The sequence below is a fragment of the Oncorhynchus gorbuscha genome, linkage group LG08 (assembly GCF_021184085.1).
Source record: "Oncorhynchus gorbuscha isolate QuinsamMale2020 ecotype Even-year linkage group LG08, OgorEven_v1.0, whole genome shotgun sequence".
NCBI classification, from domain to species: Eukaryota; Metazoa; Chordata; class Actinopteri; order Salmoniformes; family Salmonidae; genus Oncorhynchus; species Oncorhynchus gorbuscha.
In genome coordinates, this window is record NC_060180.1 from 23,119,121 (window position 1) to 23,132,674 (window position 13,554).

The 13,554-nt window shown below is 44.6% G+C and overlaps 1 protein-coding gene across 1 annotated transcript in view; it reads left to right on the plus strand.

Moving 5' to 3' along the window:
• The window catches only part of pkdcca (protein kinase domain containing, cytoplasmic a), a 42,671-nt gene that overhangs the window by 13,074 nt on the left and 16,043 nt on the right, over window positions 1-13,554 (plus strand). Inside the window, exon 2 of the mRNA XM_046358876.1 lies at window positions 9,625-9,747. Coding sequence (XP_046214832.1) covers window positions 9,625-9,747 — 123 coding nt within the window. The remainder of the gene's footprint in view (window positions 1-9,624; window positions 9,748-13,554) is intronic.

The following is a 13,554-nucleotide window of genomic DNA, read 5'->3' on the forward strand; positions in this document are numbered from 1 at the left end:
GATTCTCCGTTCCCTCTCCTTAGTCGAGATGCGAATACCTCCCAGCTGCATGGGCTCAGTCACTGAACCGGTGGGAGGAGATGGTTGAGATGCGGAGAGGGGGAACACCGTTAACGCGAGCTCTCTTCCACGAGCTCGGTGACGAAGATCTACCCGTCGTTCTATGCGGATGGCGAGTGCAATCAAAGAGTCCACGCTGGAAGGAACTTCCCGGGAGAGAATCTCATCTTTAACCTCAGCGTGGAGTCCCTCCAGAAAACGAGCGAGCAACGCCGGCTCGTTCCAGTCACTGGAGGCAGCAAGAGTGCGAAACTCTGTAGAGTAATCCGTTATGGATCGATCACCTTGACATAGGGAAGCCAGGGCCCTGGAAGCCTCCTTCCCAAAAACTGAACGATCAAAAACCCGTATCATCTCCTCTTTAAAGTTCTGATAATCGTTAGTAAACTCAGCCCTTGCCTCCCAGATAGCTGTGCCCCACTCCCGAGCCCGACCAGTAAGGAGTGATATGACGTAGGCGATCCGAGCTCTCTCTCTAGAGTATGTGTTGGGCTGGAGAGAGAACACAATATCACACTGGGTGAGAAAGGAGCGGCACTCAGTGGGCTGCCCAGAGTAACATGGTGGGTTATTAACCCTAGGTTCCGGAGACTCGGAAGACCAGGAAGTAGCTGGTGGCACGAGACGAAGACTCTGAAACTGTCCTGAGAGGTCGGAGACCTGAGCGGCCAGGGTCTCAACGGCATGACGAGCAGCAGGCAATTCCTGCTCGTGTCTGCCGAGCATAGTTCCCTGGATCTCGACGGCAGTGTTGCGAGAATCCGTAGTCGCTGGGTCCATTCTTGGTCGGATCCTTCTGTTATGCCGGTGAATGAGGACCCAAAAGCGACTTTACAGAAACAGAGTTTATTCCAAGTCAAAACAGGAATACAGAAACCCTCTAGACAGTAGAGGGGAACAACTGAAGATGCGACCACAGACTGCAGGTCGCTTCGGGAAGGCGCAGGCCGTAGCTGATCAAGACACCTGCTCACACGCAGCATCTGAAGAAGGCAAAAAACATGACAGGACGGAACGAGGACAAGAACAGCAAACATCAAACAAGGATCCGACAAGGACAGAAGCGGAAAACAGAGGGAGAAATAGGGACTCTAATCAGAGGGCAAAATAGGGGACAGGTGTGAAAGAGTAAATGAGGTAGTTAGGAGAATGAGGAACAGCTGGGAGCAGGAACGGAACGATAGAGAGAGAGAGCGAGAGAGGGAGAGAGGGAGGGGGAGAGAGAGGGATAGAAAGAGGGAAAGAACCTAATAAGAACAGCAGAGGGAAACTAATAGAAGGGGAAGCACAGGGACAAGACATGATAATCAATGACAAAACATGACAGTCAGGGAGGGTGGAGGTGATATGGTCCTTGACTAGTCTCTCAAAGCACTTCATGATGACGGAAGTGAGTGCTACGGGGCGGTAGTCGTTTAACTCAGTTACCTTAGCTTTCTTGGGAACAGGAACAATGGTGGCCCTCTTGAAGCATGTGGGAACAGCAGACTGGGATAGGGATTGTTTGAATATGTTCGTAAACACACCAGCCAGCTGGTCTGCGCACACTCTGAGGGCGCAGCTGGGGATGCCATCTGGGTCTGCAGCCTTGCGAGGGTTAACACGTTTAAATGTTTTACTCACCTCGGCTGCAGTGAAGGATAGTCCACATGTTTTGGTTGCAGGCCGTGTCAGTGGCTCTGTGTTGTCCTCAAAGCGGGCAAAAAAGTTATTTAGTCTGCCTGGGAGCAAGACATCCTGGTCCGTGACGGGGCTGGTTTTCTTTTTGTAATCCGTGATTGACTGTAGACCCTGCCACATACCTCTTGTGTCTGAGCCATTGAATTGAGATTCTACTTTGTCTCTATACTGACGCTTAGCTTGTTTGATTGCCTTGTGGAGGGAATAGCTACACTGTTTGTATTCGGTCATGTTTCCGGTCACCTTGCCCTGATTAAAAGTAGTGGTTCGCACTTTCAGTTTCACGCGAATGCTGCCATCAATCCACGGTTTCCGGTTTGGGATTGTTTTAATCGTTGCTATGGGAACGACATCTTCAACGCACGTTCTAATGAACTCGCACACCGAATCAGCGTATTCGTCAATGTTGTTGTCTGACGCAATACGAAACATATCCCAGTCCACGTGATGGAAGCAGTCTTGGAGTGTGGAATCAGATTGGTCGGACCAGCGTTGGACAGACCTCAGGGTGGGAGCTTCTTGTTTTAGTTTCTGTCTGTAGGCAGGGGTCAACAAAATGGAGTCGTGGTCAGCTTTTCCGAAAGGAGGGCGGGTAGCCATGAAGTACTTTAAAAGGCTTTGAAATCTGTCATCCCAGAAACCCTAGACTCACTCCAATTCGCATACTGCCCCAACAGATCCACAGATGACGCAATCCCAATCACACTCCACACTGCCCTTTCCCACCTGGACAAAATAAACACCTACGCGAGATTGCTGTTCATTGACTACAGCTCAGCGTTCAACACCATAGTCCCCTCCTGTACTCCTTGTTCACCCATGACTGTGTGGACAAGCACAACTCCAACACCATCATCTATGGTGTAAAGTACTTAAGTCAAAATACTTTAAAGCACTACTTAAGTCGTTTTTTGTGGTATCTGTACTTTACTATTTATATTTTTGACAACTTTTACTTTTACTTCACTGCATTCCTAAAGAAAATGATGTACTTTTTACACCATACATTTTCCCTGACACCCAAAAGTACTCGGTACATTTGGAATGCTTAGCAGGACAGGAAAATGGTCCAATTCACACACTTCTCAAGAGAACATCCTTGGTCATCCCCACTGCCTCTGATTTGGGTAACTCACTAAACACATGGTTTGTTTGTAAATGACGTCTGAGTGTTGGAGTATTCCCCTGGCTATACGTTAAATAAAATGGTGCTGTCTAGTTTGCTTAATATAAGGAATTGTAAATAATTTATACTTGTACTTTTACTTTTGATACTTAAGTATATTTAAAATCAAATACTTTTATACTTTTACTCAAGTAGTATTTTACTGGCTGACTTTCACTTTTACTTGAGTCATTTTCTATTAAAGTATCTTTACTTTTACTCAAGTATGACAATAGGGTACTTTTCCACCACTGACCATCATTAAGTTTGCTGACGACACAACAGTTGTGGGCCTGATCACCGACAACGATGAGATAGCCTATATGGAGGAGGTCAGAGACCTGTCAGTGTGGTGCCAGGACAACAACCTCTCCCTCAATGTCAGCAAGACAAAGGAGACCCAGGAACTACAGGAAAAGGAGGACCGAACACGCCCCCATTCACATCGACAGGGCTGTAGTGGAGCAGGTCGGGAGTTTCAAGTTCCTTGATGTCCACATCACCGACAAACTATCATGGTCCAAACACACCAAGACAGTCGTGAAGAGGGCACGACGACACCTTTTCCCCCTCGGGAGACTGAAAAGATTTGGCACGGGTCCCCAGACCCTCAAAAAATTCTACAGCTGCACCATCGAGAAGATCATGCCCAGTTGCATCACTGCCTGGTATGGAATGCGACCATAAGGCGCTACAGAGGGTAGTGCATACGGCCCAGTACATCACTGGAGCCAAGGTTCCTGCCATCCAGGACCTATATATTAGGTGGTGTCAGAGGAAGGCCGAAAAAAATGTCAAAGACTCCAGTCACTCAAGTCACAGAGTGCCCCCCTTTGTTTTTACAACTGCTGCAATTATCGGTACCCCCTGTATTTAGCTTCATTATTGTTATTTTATCGTGTTACTTTTATTTTTAAAAACTGCATTGTTTGTTAAGGGCTTGTAAGTAAGCATGTCACGGCAAGGCCTGTTGTATGCGGCGCGTGTGACAAATACAATATGATTTGATTTGTATTGCTCAGGTTTTGAGAATGATTTGCTTATTGTAGTATCTCGTTTTTTTTCTCCCCCGATGATGCCCCTCATCCCTGATTCTCTGCTGGGCGCAGCTGGGATGGGATATATGAAAGGAGGTTACTCTGCATTACACACTGCAATGGATAGGCGTTCACAATCATGAGCCCTGGCCTGCCCTGCTCTTGTTGATGTAAACCCTTTTGTGCTGCCTAACCAAATTGCAATATTTCTGCGCGTGGACGAGGCCTACCGATGTCCTGTTCAGTTTTTAGAGGGAAAGCGCGGAAGATGAGAAGGAGAACCGGATGTAAGCTTGTTACTGTTATAATTTATTTGTATAAAAACAATATGTTTCGTAGCCCATAATGAAGTCTATTTATTAGAATTGTTGAACTCACAATAAACAATATTCGAGTAATTTACTTGAAGCGTCAGCCGCGGGAATAGACAGCGCATGGGTGCTGAAAGTAAGTTAATTCGAGGAGGCCTAATTCATTTAAACAGTCTTCATCTTAATTTGACTTTAGGCTTCTAACAACAAGAGGGCTTTATTGTTGAGCCTACGTCTTCCTATTCAAGAAATAAGAGGTGGGCCTACTTTTTTGACAGATTAAATTATAGTCTACCATCCATAGATTTTGTCAGACAATTCCTTCAGTCACCATGCACCCCTTAAATATTTCGGTGTCACTGAAGAGCTAGGTCTGCTAAATTAAAACCAGAGCTTGAATTGAGGGGCTATGTGAGGGTATTGTGGCTTTTGTTAAAGAAAATGGATAAAAGCATAGGCCTACCCCTTGTTAGCCTAAGCTTTTAATGGACCTGATTATATACAGCGATCTAAAACAACGCGTTTGTCCGCAATGCTTTACACTAGAAACAAGCTATACAATGTTGGGGAATATATTTTGAGATATATTTGGTTTGTCTCTATGACATTCAGAGGCTGCACTACAACCTTCTGTAGCCAAGGAGACACAAATGTAACTTTGCGTTGGAAGTAATGTGTGATTACGTCGCTATCAATTGACGTTCTACATTTCAACAGGCTATTAAATAACACACCAACTCTAAATCAGTCAGGAGCAAGCCAGGTAGCCTAAGAAGGAATTAACATTTATTATTTAGACTATGTTATTATTTCAAGGCTATAGACTGGCGTTTAGGAAATCGACTGTGACGCATTTGTGACACGCTACAGGCTGGCAGGAGCGCTCAGCATTTCAACAACACATCAACAACCGCACTTCAACAATATGCCCATACATGTCGCATTTAGGCTGCATAAAATGTCATTGAAAACATAATTACTTCGAATGACATAATAATGAAACGAAAAATGCCTTATTAGGCTGTACAGTCATTCTACGGTGCCTATGACATCCCCTTTAGAAACAAGAGTTTGGCCAGTCATTGGTTTGAGGATCATGCAGTGAGCTATGCATGCCTAGTTTGTTAATTTACCATAGCAGCTGCTCTTGTATTCGCGGGCCCTAATCACAGTCAACACAATGATAGTTTCCCAAATGCATATCGGTCTACCTGATGATATGCGGCTGCTGTAGTAAACAACGCTTCTGTTGCGCAACATTTTTTACAGCTTACAGACGACTTCAACACTGTTCCAAACTTAGACTATCCTCTTTTTTAAACAAAAGCCTGTATAGAAATCAAAACGTCTCCGGTGCTGCAGCATGCACTTATTTGTTGTCATGCTCTGTCGTGGAATAAAAAAAGATTCTGCTTTTCTCCAATCATGTAAAGTGACCTCAAATGGCATGAAATGCGTTTATAAAAGGACATTTTTTTCTCAGCGTAAATAAGTTGATAGATTCATGCTGTGCTTTTATTTTAATATATATCTTTTCTCCCCTACCCTTGTCCGCGGTGGTCTGCGAATCCACAACCTTCTGGCTACTTTTTACAAAACGAAGAACCGTTTCTAAAACTGCATATCTAAGTCTCTGGTCTGTCCTGGGAGTGAGGGTAAATGGTAGGCATGTTCTCTGCTATCCAAGTTATGTTTTTTTAAGCGTTCAGGGATGGTCAGATAAAAATATATTTTACTGAAGGGTGGGCCATCCATTTTCATTTCAGAGGTCCGATTTTCTCCGGTATCGCTCATTATAAATAACGCACAGTCCCTAACTTAGCAGTCATACGTCTTTGCTGCCCGAACACTTTCTCCCAAACTCTGTGTTTTCAACCCTATGAAGTCATGCAAATTATATAAGGGGAAAATGTAATAAACGGAGTCTAATCATCGAAACTCAAAACTTTTAAACCCCTTTATGCACCCAAACGTATGGATTTAACAATTTCACCCTCATTTATTTAATGCATTATAAGTCTCAAATCCATTTAATGTACTAGGATCAATTCACATGGAAAATAAAAATGACATTAGAGGTTTTTCTGCCAGTGGCACTTGGCCCAAGTCTCTGATTAAAACAAGGCATAAGAAATTCAACCATTAACTTCATGCTACACACACACAAAATACACACACAGGCTTACATATGCACACACGCACACTCTCTCTCTCTCTCTCTCACACACACACACACACACACACACACACACACACACACACACACACACACACACACACACACACACACACACACACACACACACACACACACACACACACACACACACACACACACACACACACACACACACACACACACACACACACACACACACACACACACACACACACACACACACACACACACACACACAGGAGCGCTAAGTTTAACCCGTATACTCTACATGAATACTCTTCACACATGGATTTGATGAATTCCACATGAATAATAATCAAAATATTACATGATTTGTGAGTGAAATTAAAATCTCTACCTTTTTATTGGGCCTACGACCTGACCTGGGCTTATAGTAAGTCCCCACCAGCCCATAGCAGAGATCCAGAGAGAATCCTGTTCGTATGATAGAGGTACTCTTGTTTGCCTGACACTCAGTCCTGCAGTGACCCTGTCCAACAGAATAGCAGCAGTGTGCTCTGGGCTCTGGCAGATGCTGGGGATTTCATCTCTGGACAAACATGTCCGCCCCGGGGCCGGTTTGATCAGGGACCAGGAGGCCCTCGTTAAAGAAAGTGTGGTGAATGGGGTAACAGCCAGCTCGGCTTGCCCTGCCGGCCCCCGCGTTTATTTACACATTAATAATGTCCCACACAGAAATGTTTTTGTGGAGCTCTGATGTGTTGGCATATTATGACTCGCATATGTTCTCAACTATTTCATCTGCTTCTCGAGCGGGGCAACTGTTCCAGCAGCAGCACCCCCTCTTGGCTGCTTGAAACGTCTCACTTTGACCACTACCCAGTCCCACCTCAAGCAGAACCTGCATGGATTCCTTCTCTTTGTCCATCTTCATCTCTCACTTCTCTATAATATCTCTATACGACTGTCTCAGTTGAAATGTGCATTCCCACTACCCTACATGCGGTTTAGTAAAAACAGAGAGAACTTCCTTCCTTCAACTTACTTCCTGTGTGTACAGCCAATTGTCCAGTGGGGTTAAACCCCAGGGTATGGCCTGTGTGAGTGTATCTGGTCCCTGGGCTGGTGTGTGTTTGTGGCCCTGGCCCTTGGTCCCCTCTCTCTGTTCCTGGTGAGGCCATGCCGAGCCGTGCCATGCTGACTCACTCCTGCCTGTGGCCAGGAAAGGGGAGAACTGCCAGGGAGTTGGCGTACCATGCTGACTCACTCCTGCCTGTGGCCAGGAAAGGGGAGAACTGCCAGGGTATTGGCGTACCATGCTGACTCACTCCTGCCTGTGGCCAGGAAAGGGAAGAACTGCCAGGGGATTGGCGTACCATGCTGACTCACTCCTGCCTGTGGCCAGGAAAGGGAAGAACTGCCAGGGGATTGGCGTACCATGCTGACTCACTCCTGCCTGTGGCCAGGAAAGGGAAGAACTGCCAGGGGATTGGCGTGCCATGCTTTGTTCCTAACGTACCTGCCTTTTGACACTTACCTCACCTCACAGCTTCTCAGCCTTTTCACAGGAAGCCACGCTCTGTCATGCTCCATATACACCCGTCCAACAATGCAAATAGATAAATCTCTTCTTCCAGCAAAAAAACAAGACATATAAAAACCTGAACTCACAACAGATCAGTAGAAAAAAAAATTCCCGAAAATATTTCAGTGATGCCTTTCTCAGTAGAAAGACTCTAGCAAGGTGAGGTGAGTGACCTCTGAACTCCAGTCAGACAAAATGGCACCACATTCAGAGTAAACACAAACACTGCCCCAGCATGAGTACAGCTGCTGTCTCACTCAGGGCATGTGGAGCTGCCGATGAATCTAGTCTGCCACGGAGGAACAACACTGCCCAGATGCAGTCATGTTCGCATAAGAAAGCCTCTGCTGCACGATACCAACAACTTCAGCACAGGCTGCAGATGTGGTGCGCGCACACGATCTGGCAAGGGAGCTACACAACTGAATGCATTCAACCGAAATGTGTCTTCCGCATTTAACCCAACCCCCTCTGAATCAGAGGGAGATTGAGTAGGGTGATAATAGTCATTAATGTGAATTTAATCTCAGATAGCAAATCTTTACTGCAAAAATGCACTTTGGATGAATGTACTCAACAAAACACTATTTATATAGCAATAAAGATACCACAAAACTAAAAAACTCAACTCTATTAGGCTAAACTCCGTTCAAACTTGCAATTCTCATTGCACAGGAAAAATATTGAATCGGACTTATCCTGGAGGCCTGAATAAAGCTCTAGAAGTGTACACCTACATGACATATTCGTAATTTAGCAGATGCTTTTATCCAGAGCGACTTACACTCATCTTAAGAGAGCTAGGATGAGACAACCACATATCACAGTCAGAGTGTACATTTTTCCTTAATAAAGTAATTATCAGGAAAGTTAGTGCTGGTAGGAAAAGACAAGTGCGATTGCAACGAAGGCAAGGGTGAAGTCTTCTCCATGTATTTCTCGTGCAGCACCCATGAGTGGGGTGAGGGGGCACTCTGCCAGCCTTGCCCACAGGCCCTTCCTTTCCTCCCACAGGGTAGGCACCCACTGGGCACCTCACATTTCCTATCACACACCACTGCTATAAATGTCTCTGCATCGCTCTTCACAGATGCACCAAAACTGCCAACAAGCATCAGTCAGACTCCAGGTGTATGAGCCCTTTACTTCACTCCCCGACACGCTACATTCTCACATCATTCACGCGTGAAGCATTTTATTAACCGAAGAACAACACGCAATGCCACCTCCTCTGTTTTGCATAGTCGATGTTTCCCCTTGGTTTGGGTTTTGGTGGTATGGTTGACGGCGATGTCGGTTGCTTAGCTTTTAGATTGAATTTCATGCCCCCTAATTTCAAACGACTTCGCCTGGGCACAAATGATCTTATGTAAATGTTTCTGCAAGCAAAGGGCCAGCCAGATTCTCTAGGAGGCCGTCGCCATGGTAATACAGAGTAGGGTAAACAACTGGAATCGACCAAAAGAAACATTCATCAGTGCCAAAGCTATCTCATGTGTCATTGCCTTTTCAGAATCAGAATGCATGCAATTGACATACACAAATGTCATCCTCTGATAGAGATTGTTTGCATTTGACCGCTCAGATTTATACCATGTACAGTATGTATACATGAATAACCAGTGTATCTCTTTGTCCCCGTCCAGTTGTATGGTTACTGCTACCAGGACAGCAATGACATCCAGGACACAGTGACAGCCATTACAGAGCTCGGTAGTCCTCTGGAGATGATCCAACTACTGCAGACCTCCTGGGAGGAACGCTTCAGGGTGAGTGTTACAATACACACACACACACACACACACACACACACACACACACACACACACACACACACACACACACACACACACACACACACACACACACACACACACACACACACACACACACACACACACACACACACACACACACACACACACACACACACACACACACACACACACACACACACACACACACTTCACTTAAACACAGACCCTCACTTAAAGCACTACCAGTATTTCATCTAATGCCACATTAACATGTACACTTCTCTTGTGAGCTTCTTGTGCTTTTCTGTCTCTCACTGAACAGAGTGCAACATGTTTGAGTCAGCAGAGTAGGCTGAATGCTGGTTGGGGTTACTGAGGGACTGAGGGTGGATCACATGCATGAGTGGTCTTACTGAGCCTCCTGTGACTCAAACCCATTACGGGCTGTCTGAGTGCAGAGCGAATTGGCTGTAGCATTGGCTGGCTTGACTTGGTTTATAGGGACACTACTGGTACAGCAGATGGTATTTCCAGAGCCTGCCCAGTTTCCTGCCTCCCTACCTTAGCAGCATGGGCCTGTGTGCCACTGGGCCGCTGGGGCTGCTGGGCCTGGTCTGCCGATCACTATCGCCGCAGCGCCACACTCTAATTATTCCCTATTGCTTCCTGTGGCCTGGGAGTGTCCACCCGCCTGCCACACAGAGGATGGAAGAGCTCCAGTGCATGAAATCACCAGCAAGTGCTCTCTTTCAGTTGTACAACTTTCTAGGTATCCTTTCATTTCTCTCTGGCAAGACTGGCGGAGATTCCCTGAGACAGGCAGCTCTTCTACTGAGAGACGTCCTTCAACGGAAAAGTATAGTGATGAATACGGGGAGGGAAAGTTCAGTCGAGATTGTTTGCTGAATCCAAATCGTATAGCTGTAGGCACTTATGGATCTGAAAGGAATGGATAGATATACAAAAACATAGAATGGATAGACATACAACAAATGTGTTATTAGCTTCACCTTGCCCTCCGATAGGTCCTTGGGCTTCCTTAAGTGTCTTGAGCTTCCATATCATTTACATCTATCCAATCCTTTCAGATTTGAATAAGTGCCTGGGGGGTAGGGACTAGGGTGTAGGGGCTAGGGGTGGATTGGGACCTGGGCATGGGGGAGTTATTTGTAGAGTTCCCAGTGTAACCATTGACACATGCACAGCTCAACACGTCCTTGGATGTGTCATCACTGTCATTTAGAACACTACACACTACGCCCATCTACATGTCATCACTGTCATTTAGAACACTACACACTACGCCCATCTACATGTCATCACACTAGTTTATGACCTCCTAAAGCATTATTTTTTTCATCCCTTAATCAACACTGTATTTTCCGAGGAGAGGCGAACTTTATCCCTTTCCTGCTGTTCAAATGACCCAGTGGCCTCATGGGTGGAATGTTATTCATATATTTCATAGTTTATCATGAATAAACATATATATATTTTTAAATGCCCAAAATCCAGTGTTTCTATGTCAATGGTTTTGTTATAGTTCAGTCTTCTGTGATGTATATAAAGTGTAATATTGGGATGCATTTATTTGTATTTTTATACATTTCAACTCAATATCTGACATTGTACAGGTGTCTTCTTTTTATGCCCATAACCATGTGTGTGAGGTGTATACTTTTGTTTCAAAGTAGATTTGTTTAAGACTACCAAGAAACACTGTGTGACAGTGATTTAGTCCACTGCAGTAAAAGGTTAACCAAAGTCAGAGCTGTCTCCTTCGGGGAGGTGCATAGTGTAGTTAGACACATCAAATACATCAGCCTTCTGGTATATAAATCGAGGTAACTTTCCACTGATTTCCTGGGCCTTGAATGATAGCCAGAAAGGTTTCTAAGCCACTGTGTGGAAAGTGAAATAAATTCCCCCTTTTACCTTTTAAACAGCAACCATGAAATACCTGCTTTTTAAGACTCCTTCCTAGTGCTGGCTCCTTTTTGTAAGTAGGATAGAGCAACAGCATTCAAATAACTTTCATTTGCACATAAAAACTGTGCTTTTCTCCAAATGGCTCTGTTAATTTAATGTCTTTGCGGTTCACTCACTGGATCTGAGGCTCAGTTGGAAAAGGCTTTTGTCTTCCTTTGAGAGAAACTATGCATTTACATAATATATGTTTTTTTGTCTGTGTAACTCGATTTTACCGTAATGCAATATCAGAGTATGAGGTTAGAAAAATGTAATGAGATGATCCTTTAAATATTTTTACTTAAAGGTGCAATATGCAGAAATTGTTCCGTCATTTCCTGGTTTCAAAAATTTAAATATTTCGCCCCATTTCAATTTATGTGACAAAACAAGCAATTTATAGTGTAGAGAATCATTGTACCATCTGAACGGCTGTGAAATATATTTTCAATAACCCACATTTTGTATTTTCAGCTGTTTGAAGCTGGTGTACAAAACCGAAAGTAAAAGACGCATAGAAATGGATTGGGAAGCATAGAAATAGCACATATAGAACAGAGCTAACTCTTCTTAGACTTGCTTTAAATGAGAAATACAGATCTGTAACTGACTTTTCTATGTGAATTTGGTCATGTCGCCCCCAAAAATTAGATACTGCAGCTTTAATATAATAATAATATTTGACTGGAGTATCACCACATACTGTCTATGGATCTTGATGTGTGTGTTCGTGGAGGCATCAGTGTGTGCTGTTTTTAGTTGCTCCTTTGTTTCCCCACAACATAAGTGTCAGGTATCTTTCCTCTTCTCACCCAAGATCCTTCCCTTGAAATGTGGAGTGCAAAGTGAAGAAAAAACACTTCTTTGCAATTCGCATGAGACATTAATAGACTCTAGGGAGGCCCGCTGTAAACCCACTGAATTTCAAACGCTCCATTTACCGTAAGTCTGTAGCCATTTCCTGTAAGCGTTGATGAAGGCTTTGATGGCCTCGGCCTGCAGCCCCTGTCAGTGAGACAGACACACCCACATCCCCCTTAGCCCCTCCCCCTCCCTCACCAACCACTCCCACCCAGCAGTCTGTCAACCTTCAGCTCATTTACATGTATGGATATTATGAACTAATGGCTGAATTCAATCAAACCCGTATAGTAGAATTTACAATACACAGTAGCACTTTTTACCATGGTCAAACAAGATTAGTTTTGGGTACTAAAAAAAATCTATGACTATCAATCAAATCAACCATTAAAAAAAATCTGATTACAGACTATGAGAGGTTTGTAAGCAAAGACACTGCAACAACCCTGTGACTAGTCTGATTCAATTCCAGCTTTAGCCTCATCATTGTACACAGGGAAGGATCCACACTGAAATGTGGACTATGACCCAGCATTTAAGCACAGTGTGACATAGTATTGCATCCCTCCAGCACTACTCTTCCTTCCCTAGGGTAAGAAAGAGTCTTCCTTCACACCTCAGTGCTCTGAGTCTGACCTCTCCCACTCACTAATAATCCACAGTACATTAAAAAACGATTTTGTCTTGCCCGAAAATAAATGAGCTGTTCAGCTCCTCCTCTTCACCTCTTTTCTCTCTCTCCGTCTCAATCCATCTCTCTGTGTGGTTTAGAGTATATCTTCTATAGGTCTCAAGTCCCCCTTTCACACGTCCTCTTGCTACTCTCAGCCCTTACCCTTGCCCCCTGGACACACACAATGAGAGAGGGACACACACACACACACACACACACACACACACACACACACACACACACACACACACACACACACACACACACACACACACACACACACACACACACACACACACACACACACACACACACAC